The sequence below is a fragment of the Pristiophorus japonicus genome, chromosome 16 (genome assembly GCF_044704955.1).
Source record: "Pristiophorus japonicus isolate sPriJap1 chromosome 16, sPriJap1.hap1, whole genome shotgun sequence".
Taxonomy (NCBI): Eukaryota; Metazoa; Chordata; class Chondrichthyes; family Pristiophoridae; genus Pristiophorus; species Pristiophorus japonicus.
This window is the reverse complement of record NC_091992.1, coordinates 115,883,711-115,900,632: the sequence shown is the minus strand read 5'-3', so window position 1 is coordinate 115,900,632 and position 16,922 is coordinate 115,883,711. Positions and strand designations below refer to the sequence as shown.

Below are 16,922 nucleotides of genomic sequence, written 5' to 3'. Positions count from 1 at the left end.
GTTCCTATCGAGTGGAGGATAGTCAATGTAACCCCACTTTTTAAAAAAGGAGGGAGAGAGAAAACAGGGAATTATAGACCGGTCAGCCTGACATCAGTAGTGGGTAAAATGATGGAATCAATTATTAAGGATGTCATAGCAGCGCATTTGGAAAGAGGTGACATGATAGGTCCAAGTCAGCATGGATTTGTGAAAGGGAAATCATGCTTGACAAATCTTCTGGAATTTTTTGAGGATGTTTCCAGCAGAGTGGACAAGGGAGAACCAGTTGATGTGGTATATTTGGACTTTCAGAAGGCTTTCGACAAGGTCCCACACAAGAGATTAATGTGCAAAGTTAAAGCACATGGGATTGGGGTAGTGTGCTGATTGAGATATGAAGCAAAGAGTAGGAGTAAATGGGTACTTTTCAGAATGGCAGGCAGTGACTAGTGGGGTACCGCAAGGTTCTGTGCTGGGGCCCCAGCTGTTTACATTGTACATTAATGATTTAGACGAGGGGATTAAATGTAGTATCTCCAAATTTGCGGATGACATTAAGTTGGGTGGTAGTGTGAGCTGCGAGGAGGATACTATGAGGCTGCAGAGTCACTTGGATAGGTTAGGTGAGTGGGCAAATGCATGGCAGATTATAATGTGGATAAATGTGAGGTTATCCACTTTGGTGGTAAAAACAGAGAGACAGACTATTATCTGAATGGTGACAGATTAGGAAAAGGGAAGGTGCAATGAGACCTGGGTGTCATGGTACATCAGTCATTGAAGATTGGCATGCAGGTACAGCAGGTGGTTAAGAAAGCAAATGGCATGTTGGCCTTCATAGCGAGGGGATTTGAGTACAGGGGCAGGGAGGTGTTGCTACAGTTGTACAGGGCCTTGGTGAGGCCACACCTGGAGTATTGTGTACAGTTTTGGTCTCCTAACTTGAGGAAGGACATTCTTGCTATTGAGGGAGTGCAGCGAAGGTTCACCAGACTGATTCCCGGGATGGCGGGACTGACATATCAACAAAGATTGGATCAACTGGGTTTGTATTCACTGCAGTTCAGAAGAATGAGAGAGGATCTCATAGAAACGTTTAAAATTCTGACGGGTTTAGACAGGTTAGATGCAGGAAGAATGTTCCCAATGTTGGGGAAGTCCAGAACCAGGGGTCACAGTCTAAGGATAAGGGGTAAGCCATTTAGGACCGAGATAAGGAGAAACTTCTTCACCCAGAGAGTGATGAACCTGTGGAATTCTCTATCACAGAAAGTTGTTGAGGCCAATTCACTAAATATATTCAAAAAGGAGTTAGATGTAGTCCTTACTACTAGGGGGATCAAGGAGTATGGCGAGAAAGCAGGAATGGGGTACTGAAGTTGCATGTTCAGCCATGAACTCATTGAATGGTGGTGCAGGCTCGAAGGGCTGAATGGCCTTCTCCTGCACCTATTTTCTACGTTTCTATGTGTTCACTGAGTTGCTGACACAAACATTGCCATTTGACCATCCAAACTCAAATAATTTAATCATTTAATTTTCATCTTATCACCCTGGCCAATAATTATTGTTTTATTCAGAACATGAGCTCAAATTGGAAAAATAAATTGTTTTTATGAAAACTTATGTCTTTTTGAATGGACCTTGCACTCAGGAACTTTATTATGATTGAAAAGTATCAATGATTGAATTCATAGTATATAGATGATGGGAATTACTGTGGAGAGAAGGTTCCAAAGAATGAATCAGAATTTTGCGGCTAAACGCACAAATGATGATCACATTCCCACATAGAATAATACAGCACAAGGAGGCCATTTGGCCCATTGTGGTTGTACCGGAAAAAGACATCTACAAGGTCATAAAAGTACGGAAGTATTTGACTTCCATGATGACCATTTGCCGAGGTGAAATGTTAGACACAGTAAATATGTCAGTATTTTTTAGAAATTCGGTCATGCCCACTTTGCGGTGCTGCCCACCTTTAGCGCCGGGTGATGTCTACCACCTCAAAGTACGACATTCAGTTGTATTGCCCAAGGGGAGAGTGGAATGGTAAGGGAAGCGTCACACACTCCTCTTCGGGCGCTAACGGAGCGATAGCACAGGGAGGCCTACTCAATTTTTGAGAAAAAAAAATCCTGCTGAAAAATATAATAAACTTCACACTACTGCAACAAATAAATAAAAGTTGAAAAAGTGAAATTCCTGCACATGCCTTACACTCCGGGCAATATCGCCCTGGGATTGTTGCTAGACCGACTGCTTTCCCCTGCCGGTCTCAGTGCCAGGCGCTGCAGCAGGCAAAAGACTGAATTTTGCAAACGCGACGCTAAGTGAGCGTTGCACAACTAACATCTGTCGTTGGGGAAATGCTGGAGTCCATTATTAAGGAAGCAGTAGTAGGACATTTGGAAAAGCATTATTTAGTCAAGCAGAGTTAGCATGGTTTTATCAAAAGGGAAATCATGTTTGACGAATTTGCTGGAGTTCTTTGAGGATGTAACGAGCAGGGTGGATAAGGGATAACCAGTGGATGTGGTATATTTGGATTTCTAGAAGGCAATCGATAAGGTGCCACATAAAAGATTACTGCACAAGATGAAAGTTCACCGGGCTGGGGGTAATATATTAGTATGGATAGAGGATTAGCTAACTAACAGAAAAGAGAGAATCAGGATAAACGGGTCATTTGCCGGTTGCAAGCAGTAACTAGTGGGGTGCCACAGGGATCGGTGCTGGGGCCTCAACTATCTACAATCTATATTAATGATTTGGATGAAGGGACCGAGTATAATGTAGCCAAGTTTGCTGATGATACAAAGATGGATGGGAAAGCAAGTTGTGAGAAGGACACAAAAAATCTGCAAAGGGATATAGACAGGCTACGTTAATGGGCAAAAAATTTGGCAGATGGAGTATAAGGTGGGAAAGTGTGAGGTTATCCACTTTGGCAGAAAAAATAAAAAAGCAAATCATTATTTAAATGGAAAAAAATTGCAAAGTGCTGCAGTACAGAGGGACCTGGGGGTCCTTGTGCATGAATCACAAAAAGTTAGAATGCAGGTACAGCAAGTAAACAGGAAGGCAAATGGAATATTGGCCTTTATTGCAAGGGGGATGGAGTATAAAAGCAGAGAAGTCCTGCTACAACTGTACAGGGTTTTGGTGAGGCCACACCTAGAGTACTGCGTACAGTTTTGGTCTCCTTATTTAAGGAGGGATATACTTGCATTGGAGGCTATTCAGAGAACTCGGTTGATTCCTGAGATGAAGGGGTTGACTTATAAAGGGGTTGAGCAGGTTGGGCCTGTACTCTGGGAGTTCAGAAGAATGAGAGGTGATCTCATTGAGTCATAAGATAATGAGGGGGCTCAACAAGGTAGATGCACAGAGGATGTTTCCACTCGGGGGAATCTAGAACTAGGGTGCATAATTTTAGAATAAGGGGTCGCCCATATAAAACTGAGACGAGGAGGAATTTCTTCTCTCAGAGGGTTGTAATTCTGTGGAATTCTCTGCCCCAGAGAGCCGTGGAGGCTGGGTCATTGAATATATTTAAGGCGGAGATAGACAAAATTTTGAGCGATAAGGGAATAAAGGGTTATGTGGAGTGGGCAGGGAAGTGGAGCTGAGCCCATGATCAGATCAGTCATGATCTTATTGAATGGCGGAGCAGGCTCGAGGGATCAAATGGCCTACTCCTGCTCCCATTTCTTATGTTCTTATGTGACATCACCTCGTGGGCAGCGCTAGTGAGCGCAGCTCAAACTGTCTGCACCACTGCTAAATCTTCACTGAAGTTCGCAGCAGGCGCTGACAGCGCGGCACTTGGGCAGTTGCAGCTAACCAACTGAATATATCTAGCCCGAAGTGAGAATTTATTATAGTGAGTGGCAATGCAGATTAGTCCTTTTGATTATCCGCTTCAATCTGTGGTAATTCTTCACATATTGTGCCCAAATGTGCTTACAAATTTAGGTTAAAAAAAAAACTTTTGTTTGAAAGAGTCACATAACGTTAATTAAATAAACAATTACTGAGGATTCCGTGATCTGTAGTCTCTCCCTTGGCAATCAGCTACTCAAGTAACATGTGCACCATCTTCAGAAAGGGAAGTTTGATAAATACTGTACCTGTAATATTTTCCTGAATTTCATTAATCATATTTATTAGTGTTCCGATGGCATTTTTCTCATTCTGAAAGGCTTTAAGTTCTTCTTCTCTCCTTGACAGCAGATTTTCAGCATGAACTTGAAAGCATCTCGTCGTCTGATGGACTTGGCGTGTCTGTTCTGTAAATCAAGCACACACCTTCAGTTTATTGCTGCAAGAGAATTCTTGCGCCTTGTACAGGGCAAAAAAGGGGTTGGAATTGGATCAGTATGTGAAGCGTACAGTTGGGCAGGCAGATATTGACACTATCGCCAACACACAGTGTTGCTGATAATTGTCATACGTTGTTGGCCAGCAGGAGCCTCGGATTATATCAAACTTACGTGCTCGAAATAAATCGGTGTATTCCTTTCTTTTACATAGGATTGACTGCAGATCAGCAACTTCAACCGAGCCATTATAGAGGCATTCAGCCAGCACATGAAAACTGTTCTCAGCATCTTTTAGTAAACTTCTTGCTTCTTCTGAGACATCAAGCTTACTGCAGTCACCTGGAGATCACCATATATATCAGATAGAAACTATATTAATGTAACTAATATAATATACGATTACTTTTTCATTGTAATCAATCCCTACAGTAGTGCTTCAAAGATTCGATCGTACCATCTGCCTCTATTCTTTTGGAATCTGGCACTGTACCTGCTGGGGATCAGTTGTGTTTCGTTTTGCGAGATTCTCACTGTGAAAGCTCTAGATCTCAGGTAGTTGAGTGCATCTCCTGTCGCCTGTCAACCTCAACTCCTTCTGTCGTCTCCTACAACAGCCTGATAATCCCTCCCCAATGAAACCACTAGGATTACTAAAATGTAACCGGCAAAGGTGCACCCTCCTGCAGTGGAACATCAGGGCTTCACACATACTGTCCTGCTGTGAAATCACCTTTCTGCTTGTACATTGTGGCGAGCAAGTTTTATATGACTGCAATGTTTACTCGGGTGTAACTAACCCAAAATAACCATAGCTTCTCATTCCAAACTTTAGGCACCAACAGTTCTTCAGAGGCCATTTGGCACACTTCCTTTCAGCTGATATATTTTGTCGGCCAATTCCCTCTTCCTTCTGGGCTCGCTACCCATCCCAGATGAACAAAAACTCTTCCCATCCCGGGCATGCTCCAGCTTTCTCCCGGACTTGCGGCCATGCGTATTTCCATTCCCTCCAAGAGCTGTCCCCTCTCCCTCTCGGCCTTACATATACAAGAGTCACGACTTCAAGTGGGAATGGAGCACCATGCAGTAACCTTGCGGTTATGGTACTGGTCGAGCAACCCAGAGGTGAAACTGAATGCAATAATTTGGTAATTTGAGGGCTGGCACCAGGAAAAATAACCAGGAAAGTTGCCGGATTGCTGTGAAAACCCAACTGGCTCACTTCAGAGGAGGAAACTAGCCGCATTCAGGGAAACTAGGGGTGGGCAATAAATATGGCATTGCCAGGGTCGCCTGCATCCCAAGAGTAAATACAAACACCTTATATTGGCCACAGTCATTTCCTGTCCGAAGTGACGTACAATTATAATTCGATGCATTTCTGAGTAAATAATTAAACCAGATTCATTCAAAAAAAACATTACAACACAACTTGTTGCAATTTACTCAATGCTGCAGCAACATATTGCACTGGACGGAAATCCAGGGAATATTCTGGGATTTAGAGAAGTGATATTTTGGGGAAAAAACACTAGAGGGCAGAGTGGTAACTTGGCTCAATTTCATTTTTAAACACCACCAAACTGAAGGTTGACTGAGGCCGACAAGGGAGCCGAACTACAGTCCTTTAGTGTCAGCTGCAGCTCAATGGGTGGCACACTCGTCTGAGTCAGAAGGTTGTGGGTTCAATTCCCACTCCAGGGACTTGAGCACATAAATCTAGGCTGACACTCCAGTGCCGCCTTTTGGATGAGGCGTTAAACCGAGGCCCCGTCTGCCCTCTCAGGTGGAGGCAAAAGATCCCATGGCACTATTTCGAAAAACAGGGGAGTTATCCCCGGTGTCCTGGCCAATATTTATCCCTCAATCAACAGAACAAAAACAGATTATCTGGGTCATTATCACATTGCTGTTTGTAGGAGTGTGCATATTAACAACATTTTGTACTCATACCAGTTACAAGTAAATTGACACGAACTGATTACCTTGCAGGAGACAGTAATGTGTGGCACAATCTGAACTCAGCACACAGCTGACACCTCCGATATTGCTTGCCTTCATTCTTTTCCCGGATACTTCGATCAGTTTTGATAAAACCTTAGCAGATTTTTGGCTCTCCCACGCATGCAACTTGGTAAGCAGTTCCACTTCCTTTTTAATCTAAAATTTAGTCGAAAATAAGACATTTAAAAAGATCAATTTTCACTGCAAGTCTAGTTATTTCACAAATATAATTCACACCCAAATAAAAACGACATGCTCCCTTTTTAGTATGTGTGTGTAAAATTCTGACTACTTCCATTGAATTCAAGGACCTTATCTGTACCTTCATTTTCCCACATTCACTACTTTCACTTACAAACATATATGAGTCCCACTCCAGGGACTTGAGCACATAAATCTAGGAGTGCTGAGGGAGTGCTGAACTTTCGGAGGTGCTGTTTTTCGGATGACATGTTACACCGAGGGCCCCGTCTGCTTTCTCAAGTGGACGTAAAAAATCCCATGGCACTATTTCGAAGAAGAGCAGGGGAATTCTCCCTCGTGTCCTGGCCAATATTTATCCCTCAATCAACAATACAAAAGCAGATTATCTGGTCATTATCACATTTCTGTTTGTGGAAGCTCGCTGTGCGCAAGTTGGCTGCCGCGTTTCCCACATTACAACAGTGGCTACACTCCAAAAGGACTTCAGACATCTGGTGGTCATGAAAGGCACTATATAAATGCGTCTTTCTTTCTAAATTCTTCAATCTCACACCCGCGGTGAGGAGCAATGAGCGTCGGGACAGAGTGTGGTGGGAAGGAAAGCGGCGTGGCGGAGGTAAAGAATCAGGGTTGCAATTCTGTAGCTGCATTTTCAACCTAAGCTCCTGTAATGTATGCACCTGTGAGTATGCTCACAGGTTTGTAGAGCTGTTGATCTCAAAAGAGTTGTAGAGCTGTTGAATTGGGAATAGCTTAGCCAGTCATGTGATGTTCACAAGACTCAATAAAACCCCAGCCAGTCGGGTTTGGGGAATCCACAATGAGGCAGGATGTTGTGAGCCTGGTGGATGAACTGGTAATGTGTCGTGTGATTGTTAAACCTTTTGCTAATAAACCAACAAGTTTTTAAATAGCAATATGTTGCTATGAATTTTTAAGCAAAGAACCCATGAAGAAAATACAGTACAGCTCCGTGTCAGTGAGGCTTCCTCACTGAGTGTACAGAATTGCAGAATTAACTCTATAATATAGTACATGTCCATCTACAATATATACACTCTTAACAGCAGAATGAGCTCATAGGGCTAGACTTTCGACTGATATCGCTGGCGATATTTCCGGTAGAAGTGGTTGTCCCATCTTTCAGAACCGCTGCAATATCACCCATTTTAAAAACCGCTAGTTTCGCCTTTTTAATTTGGGCGATAGCGGTAGCGATGTGAAATGGGCAGTAGTGATCTATTCAGTCATGCATGGCCGGTGTCCATAGCAACGGCCATTCTGCGCATGCGCAATTTTTTTTCCAGTCACTTAACTTTTCCCGTGATTAGGGAGGTCAGGGGTCACCTGCGTATGCGCAGAAGACAAAGGGAGGGAGAGAGAGAGAGTGTGAGACAGCTTTGCAGCTGAGCAAGTGCAATTTGAATCCATCGAACCCCTCAAGTTCAAATCGCAGCTTTAGAAAACCTTGAGTTTTAAAAAATGGACATTGAGGAAGTTGCCCTTCGTGATGTTGGTGAGGTGGCTGAGGTGTCAGAGGTTGGAGAGAGACAAAGGGCCAAGAAGTTCTCGGATGAGGTCAATGCAGCCTTAGTAGATGAGGTGGAGACGTGGTGGGGCCAATTAACCCGGGGTGCGTGTGGGAAACCCCCTCCCCAGCCACCGAGTGTGTACCAATGAATTTGGGCGGAGATCGCCAAAGTGGTGTCATCAGCGGCACATGATTACCGTGAGCCAAGCCAGTGCCTCAAGCGCTGGAATGACCTGGTTGTGTCTGCTGGAGTAAGTACTAACTTTATTAACTTTAATAACTGTAATCATGCTCATTAATTCAAATGTAAATCTGCCAGATTGTAATTAAGCTGGATAATCTTGCTCTCACGCATTACTTCCTATCCACGATCTTATGACATTGCTTCTCTGAATGTAGATGTGTTAACCATGCATCAATTGCATCCAAACTGTATTAGCATATAACGTTAACGATGAAAAGCATTGGTGATGACTAATTGTGCATTATAATATCTGCGTGTTCCGTAATAGTACCTGGGCAATTAGCTTATACCATGCTCGTCACCTTTGCAGAAGAAGATATCTGCAAATCGTGCGGAGCGTCGGCATACGGGAGGAGGGCCTGCAGAGTTGGCAGAACTCACCGACCTGGAGGAGCGGGCCGCAGCCCTCGTTGGGGTCCATAATCACTCGGCCACCCGTGCTGGTGCAGATCTGGTTGTGGCGTCACGTGAGTAATGTATAACCCTCAGATAATTTCATGTAATTTAATGGTATTTGAGAATAATACATGAATAATGTAATGTAATTAATGCTGGAATCATGAAATCTTATTTTAATGCCATGAAGTTTCTGTACTTTCTGTTCATGTTAATTAAACGTAACGTCTGTGGGTGATATCTAATGCTCCTCCTACTTATGCCTGCGCAGCGTAAGCATTCTCATGTCAGCCTGGCCCTCCCCTCCTCTTCTACTAACCTTTCATATTATATTTTCTCGTTGCCCAGGTACATCGCAGAAATTTGGAGCCCCCTGGAGCGTCGCCCATTTTAGGTCAAGTGGTGCTCACCACCGGAGACAAGACCACCGAGGAGGAGGATTAGATGGATGACCCTCAACCAAGCTGCTCAACACAAGGGGACTCGGGGACTCAAGGGTCCAACCTACCTGCGGCCACCTCTTCATCAACCGAGGAAGTAGCGGGGCCAAGCGGCTTGCAGCAGGGCCCACCGAGTGGTCCAGCACCTACGCCGAATCCGTGGAGGTTGGTTCAGTGAGGTCGGCACGCTCAGAGGCAGGCGGATGTCAACCAGGACATGGTCTCACTGTCGAGGGCGCGCGTCGACATTGGTCGAGCGCTCCTCCAGGCGCTAGGTGGGTTGACCGGCAACACTGCCACGCTCTCAACGCGTCATTTGGAGGACATGGCGCAGCTGATTGCGGTAATGCGGCGAACCGTCGATGCCATGCGGCAGACGATGGACTCGGTGTACGGCACTGCACCCCAAGGTGCCTTACCACCTATGCCGGCAGATGCGAGTCAGGAGGAAGCAGTTGCTTCTGACTCTGGAGATGGTTCTTCGGATACCCAGTCTTCTTCGGGATCCCAAGATGTGACTTTGCCACCGTCACCCCCCCCCTCACAGCAGCAGCGCTCGAGGTGCCCTGCTGCAAGACGGCTTGGAGTTAATGCGGGTAGGAGCAGGGACGGGGCAACGTTAGTGGTAAAGGGGGTGCAAAGATCAGCGGGGGTAGAGGCAGAGGGAACCGTGGCCGCAGGTAGATATTTTGCATGGTTGGGGGTGGGGAGGGCATGGGTGGCTTTGTGATAGTTATTGTTATTAAAAGATTGTTAACTTTTGGGGGCGGGGGTTGGGTGCTGTTATATTTGAATTGTTATTGAAAAATTGTTGACTGTTGGGGGTGTGGGAGATGGGTATTTCTATTCTGTAATGTATCTGTTAATTGCTTTTGCACACTTAAAGTTTAAAATTTGTTTTTAAAGTTTATTTCAATTGTTAAATTAGAAAAGATTTTTATTTAACTTACAATTGTTGTGCAATGTCTTTTACAAACAGAAGGTTAACCATCAATACAAGGGTTGCAAACAATGGCCAGGCCAGGCAAGAATGAAACGTAACGTAACTGTCACCAACGTAACTTCAAGCAAAGCATTCATTTATGAGCTGCTGACGCAACAGTCTTGCAGTTGCGTAACTACCACAGGGCTTCTCATGCGGTGTGGGCATGGGTTCATCGCCAGGCTGATTGTCCTCCCAGAGGTCCTCCTTCTCCTCCTCCTCTTCCTCCTCCTCCCCTCTCTCCTGAGGTGGACCGGCGGTCCCATCTGGCAATGCCTGTTCCCTCCTGATAACTAAATTATGCAACATGAACTCAGCGACCTGCTCAGGGTGGTATTGTAGGCTGCCTCCAGAGTGGTCCAGGCATCTGAAGCGCTGCTTCAGCACTCTAATTGTCTTTGACGATATTGCGTGTGGCTATATGACTCTGATTGTAGCGATGCTCGGCATCTGTCTGAGGCTTATGGAGGGGGGGTCAAGAGCCAGGTAGCGAGGCCGTATCCTTTGTCACCCAACATCCAGCATTTACCTTGTGGCTGACTGTTGAAAAGGTTGGAGACAGTGCTCTCAGTGCTCTCTCAGATATGCGCATCATAAATGCTCCTTGGAAAATTGGCATTTACTGCCATGATTATTTGCTTGTGGTCGACAATGAGCTGCGCGTTCAGAGAGTGGAATCTCTTTCGGTTACGTTAAACCTCTGGCTCCTCTAAAGATGCTCACAGTGCGATGTGCGTATAGTCTATTGTACCCTGGACCTTGGGGAAGTTTGCTATTCTCGAGAACTCCAAAGCCATCTCACTCTATGCCTCCCTAGTCATTGGGAAGTTTATAAAGTCCATCCTGATTGCATAAAGGGCTTCCGTCACCTGTTGAATGCAGCAACGTGTGTCGTGCAAATGTCGTCAGCTGAGGCCTGAAAGGAGCCCGATGCATAGAAAGAAAGTGACGCAATAACCTTAACCTCAATGGGCAGTGCGGTCCTGATGGTGCTGGTAGGCTGCAGGTCTCCCTTAATGACCTGGCAAATCTCACTGATGACCTATTTTCGGAAGCGCAGCCTTCTAACGCACGTTCTATTGGACAGGTTAGGTATGAACGCTGCTCCCTGGAAATGCGTTGGGTGCAAGATCTCCTCCTCCTCTGCAGTCTGCCACCTCTTTGATTGGGCACATAATGCTCTTCAATAAACCTTCTCCCATCTCTATTCTGCAGCATGTGAGTAGTCATCAACACTGGCTGAGAAATTACAGGCCCCATCACTATAAATCACTTGAAATGCCCTAATCTGTCTTCAAAATTCTTGAATTGTCCTCATCAAACACAACATAAACTCAAAATTGACCACAATGTGCTGAGATGATTGTCAAGATTTTAAAACACTCACGAATTACTTCAATGCTCCCAACAACTTTAAGCAGCCTTTTCTTCAACTTCATCTGATTTACAACTTGCCGTCCATACCGCTGGGTTAAGGTCAGGTGAGTGTAACTTTTTCTAAGCGGCTTTTTGGGCGGGCGGTACTTTGGGCAGTACTGGGCAAAATGCTGAAAGTAGCGGGCGGTAGTTTTCATTTATAATCAAATGTGGGCGGTAAAGAGCATCTCGGCGGTAATATAGGCGCTAAATCAGCGGTTAATGGGTGGATAGATGCCGAAAGTCTAGCCGATATACAACTTAGCCATCGACAAGTCCATTCATGTTACACACTGTATTACAGCAGAATGCACACAATAATATAGCCATCCGCATGTTCATTTACAGTGCACATGCTATTACAGCAGAAGCCCTTTTGCTTGTTATTAAAGAATTTGTCCCTCATTTTTGGGGATGTTGGCAGTAAGGGGCGACCTACATCTGCCACCACACCAGTCCTGTCAAAGGGGCTCCTCCAGCCTGAGATTAGCAGTTCTGATGAAAGGTCCCACTTGAAATATTAACTTATCTTGTTCTAGAGCTGGTCAACGCGCAATGCAGTCTTAGAATTGTCGTTATTTATTTCTTTTTTTAACACCACATCAAACAACTGTTGTCCATTGACAACAAGCACCAGCAACTGTAAATGAAGCCATGGCTTTGCTGACTGTTGCATTGGATGGGAAGCTCTCAGATGCATGGATTTACAGTTGACTGGATAATAGCTTTAATCCCCCAACTGTACATTATCAAGCATAGTCATTCGGGAATAAATGCTTTCCTTTGGTATTTTCTCTTACCTGGCAAACCTCCTCCACAGCATTAAGTGCACAGGTCTCAAAACATTCCAAAAGAGTGGAATTTAAGGTCGTTAAATTTTCCTTCTCAGCCCAGTAGATCACTATCTGGTCAGAGGGATTTTCCTATAAATGAAATACAACAAAAAACAAATGAAATGTATAACTGCATTTGTAAAACGCTGGTATTTTTATGAACAAAGTCTGAAATACAATGAAAGGCCGTAGAGCTGAAACATTAACTCTGTTTCTCTCTCTACAGATGCTGCCTGACCTGCGGAGTGTTGCTGGTTCTATTTCTGAAATATCATTGCTTGCGAGCTGAAAGGCTGGTCACTGTTTTAGGTTCCTCTCGGTAACTGCACAGAGCTGATGGAAGGTCGCACCTGAAATATTGAAAATGCTTTGCCCGAAGAGGCCCTTCAAAACAATCCCACCACCCACAGGCCGCATTCTCAGCTTGAGATGTGACAATGTCGTTCGGGAGGGGGTCTTATGCTCATTTTACACTTAATGTACTTTTTATTACCAGATTTTAAATCAGGGTTGTGACTGGTTGAGTGTAACTGCTCAGTCAGATGCAGATTTCATGAACCTAAGCTGCTAATCTGTAATTTTGCTGGCTATTATGTGTTAGCTTGTCAGTGCTTACTTTATGTAGATAAATGACAAAAACTCTGCCAAAACCATTAAATCAAAATACCCAGAAGGGCTGGTCTTGTTATATATGTATACATACCTCCTCTATTCTTTTCATAACGTCAATTGTTGTCGAAGCTCTCCATTCAGTAGTCCAGTCGTCAACTCCACAATCCATGGTGAAGTGGCAATGCCACATCTGTAAAGCAAATGGAATATTTATTACTTGGTTAACAACGTACCACAATATCAGGTTTATGCTACTTATCCTTTGCACACCATAGTATCAGCTGCTGCCAGGGAGAACAGGTCAGGAAATTTCAGGCCAGTAGTCAGGGGGCCACACAACCCGTGCAATTGGACGGGAGCCCGAGTGGATCCATGGCTTTTGATCAGCGGAGACACCGGGTTAAGTGCCGAGGATGGACTCGCCGCCCGGTAACTTCGCTTTCACCGACGGAATCACCTATGAGTAAGAGCCGCCAGCAATCCGTGTATGAAATGTAAACGTACTGTGTTCCAAGTGGGACATGCTGCTCACATCCTGGCTCCATGCTGAAGGGACACAGGCGCTGTGTTCTCAGTGCACTGCTCCCCCATACCTTTCCTCCCATTCATAATTTCCAATCACTCATTTTTTAATTCATTCATGGGATATGGGCGTCGCTGGTAAGGCCAGCATTTATTGCCCATCCCTAGTTGCCCTTGAGAAGGTGGTGGTGAGCTGCCTTCTTGAACCGCTGTAGTCCATGTGGTGAAGGTACTCACTCCCACAGTGCTGTTAGGGAGGGAGTTCCAGGATTTTGACCCAGCGATGACCCAAGTCAGGATGGTGTGTAACTTGGAAGGGAACTTGTAGGTGTTGGTGTTCCCATGCGCCTGCTGCCCTTGTCCTTCTAGGTGGTAGAGGTCGCGGGCTTGGGAGGTGCTGCCAAAGAAGCCTTGGCGAGTTGCTGCAGTGCATCTTATAGATGGTACACACTGCAGCCACGGTGCGCCGGTGGTGGAGGGAGTGAATGTTTAAGTGGTGGATGGGATGCCAATGTGGAAAAAGATCCATTTCTTGATTACATAAATTAGGATTGTATTCCTTAGAATTTAAAAGTTTAAGGAATGATCTGATCAACGTTTTCAAGATATTAAGGGGCACTGATAGGCGAAATAAAGAGACACTATTTCCACTGGTTGGGGAGTTCAGGACTAGGGGGCATAAATTTAGAGCCAGATCTTTCAGGAGTGAAATTAGGAAACACTTCTACACACAAAGGGTGATAGAAATTTGGAACTCTCTTCCGCAAATGGTAATTGATGCGAGATTAATTGTTAATTTTAAATCAGAGATTGATAGATTTTTATTAACCAAAGGTATTAAGGTATATGGGGCAAAGACAGGTATATGGAGTTAGGTCGCAGATCTGCCATGATCTCATTGAATGGCAGAATAGGTTCGAGGAGCTGAATGTTCCTCCGTTTCTGCAAGTGTGAGGAGGGTAAAGGGTAGGGAGTAACATACAAGTTGTGAGAAATTTTCCCTCTCCCTCCGTCGGTTGGTTAGAATTCAACTTTTTGCAGTTGAACCAACAAATGCTGGAATTTATGCAGTGACTTGGTCGGTATTGGGAGGGGCAGACTAATGTTTTGGGTGGAGACCCTTCAAGAGAATCCTTTTCTCTTCTCAGATGCTGATTTGACACGAGATTAAGTCGATATAGTTAGTATCGTTGTCTAGTAAAATGTAGGGGCCCCACACCGAACCTTTGATGGCTAACCTGTCTGTAGCCATGACTATCCAGCCATTCATTTTAATCAGCATAAAATGACAGGCTATGAGCTCTGCTTTTTTAACCTGCGAACCCCTGAAACATCTTTTCACTGTGGGAACACCCAGTCATGGAAATTAATGTTGTATTCCAGTGGTGACAGGCCTTGTCTGGTAAAAGAGAATTATTGCTCAGAGATAAAAAAAAATACAACCACCAGAACAGAGTAAAAAATAATGGGGCTAAAATTCCGGCGTCGATAGGTCTGTACAAAGTTGTGCACAGACCCAGCGAGGCTTCGCAAAAGCCAGTTTTTGGGACGCAATGTGCATGCGCCAAAAAACGGCTTTCCCGATTTCTCTTGACAGATCCTCCGCATCCCCGGGAGAAGGACATTCACGCGGGTGAGATTGGGCTATTTGCCCAACTCTTGCCCAGTGAATGTCCTTCAAACTCTTACGTCTGGTAAAAGTAGGCGCATAGCCTATTTTTGCCAGCGTAAGAGGTTTAAACCATATAAAAATTTTATTTAAATACAAATTTTTATAGTTAAAAACCCTGTCCATTAAGGTAAGTTTATTTTAAACCCTATTAAATCATATTAAAAAAATTCCAAAAAATATATTTTTTTGTAAAACATTTAATAAACTTTAATTTCAATTGATTTGAAATATATGAGTTTTTTAAAAATTTATTATATTGTGTTTGGGTGTTTTAGGGGTTTATTCTCATTGATAATAATGGGATCTCGGAGAAACGGAGTTCCCATTATTATCAATGCGAATACTGCAGAGTGATTGGTGGGCCAGGCCCACGTGACTCCAGCATGTCCATACGTATGGGGGAAATCCTGTCCCCGTACGCTGCGCATCGAATGAAGGCCTCCGACCGCAATCCAAGGTGCCTCCGGGACCACCAGGTATTTTTGTAATCCGAAGGAAGCCTCCGACCTGAATTTTACCCCCAATTATTCTGAATTTGTGCTCCCGACAGGGAACCTCGCCCACTGGATACGCTTAGTGGAAATTTAAATCAGCAGCCATACAATCATGCAGCATTTTCCCATATACGCTCCCAGATAAGAGTAATTGTTAATTTAGAGGGAAGTATTACAATACTGGATCTCTCGTTAGCTGTGGGCAGAAGCTATTTTCTTTTAGAAATATAACATGAAGTAGCCTTTTAGGTTAACCATCATTATACCCACTATTAAATCCTTATTCATTTAAGTTTTCCATTCAATGGCCGACAAACTTCAGTGTGAAGTGATACGTAGAACAAGGAAAGGCAATATAAACGAAAGGGTACAATTCAAAAGTAGATGCATGCACCGAGAGACCTGGGGGTATATGTGCACTAATCAGGGTAGGTTGTGAAAGCGGTTAAAAAAGCATACGGGATCCTGGGCTTCATAAATAGAGGCACAGAGTACAAAAGCAACGAAGTTCTGATGAACCTTTATAAAACACTGCTTCAGTCTCAACTGGAGTACTGTGTCCAATTCTGCACATCACACTTTAGGAAGGATGTGAAGGCCTTAGAGAGGGTGCAGAAAAGATTTACAAGAATTGTTCCAGGGATGAGGGACTTCAGTTACGTGGGTAGACTGGAGAAGCTGGGGTTGTTCTCCTTAGAGCAGAGAAGGTTGAGAGGAGATTTGATAGAGGTGTTCAAAATCATGAGGGGTCTGGACAGAGTAGATAGAGACTGTTCCCATTGGCGGAAGGGTCGAGAACCAGAGGACACCAATTTAACATGATTGAAAGAAGAACCAAAGGCGACATGAAGAAAAATCTTTTTACGCAGCAAGTGGTTAGGATCTGGAATGCACTGCCTGAAAGGGTGGTGGAGGCAGACTCAATCGTGGCTTTCAAAACAGAATTGGATAAGTACCTGAAGGAAAAAAATGTTCAGGGCTCCGGGGAAAAGGCGGGGGACTAGCTGAAGTGCTCTTGCAGAGAGCCGGCATGGGCTTGATGGGCCGAATGGCCTCCTTCTGTGCTGTAACCATTCTATAAGTCTATGATTCACAGTAATTGGTTTGCTTAATGTCTTTTTTTTGGACAATTTTCTCCTTTAAGATAAATAATCTATTCTCATTCAAACCAAATCTTTCACTGCACACCACTCCCCACTCCACAAAAGGTAACATTTATTTGAGGTGAGATACAGTTATCAGGCCTATTTGTTCGAGCATGG

At 44.3% G+C, this 16,922-nt stretch overlaps 1 protein-coding gene across 6 annotated transcripts in view; it reads right to left on the bottom strand.

Moving 5' to 3' along the window:
• Positions 1 to 16,922, bottom strand: part of LOC139226750 (E3 ubiquitin-protein ligase rnf213-alpha-like) — a 166,275-nt gene that overhangs the window by 92,769 nt on the left and 56,584 nt on the right. For all 6 annotated transcript variants that reach the window (XM_070857737.1, XM_070857736.1, XM_070857741.1 and 3 more), the window contains 5 exons: positions 13,064 to 13,162; positions 12,328 to 12,450; positions 6,296 to 6,470; positions 4,482 to 4,649; positions 4,119 to 4,277 (listed from right to left, as the gene is read on the bottom strand). In XM_070857737.1, coding sequence (XP_070713838.1) covers positions 4,119 to 4,277; positions 4,482 to 4,649; positions 6,296 to 6,470; positions 12,328 to 12,450; positions 13,064 to 13,162 — 724 coding nt within the window. The remainder of the gene's footprint in view (positions 1 to 4,118; positions 4,278 to 4,481; positions 4,650 to 6,295; positions 6,471 to 12,327; positions 12,451 to 13,063; positions 13,163 to 16,922) is intronic.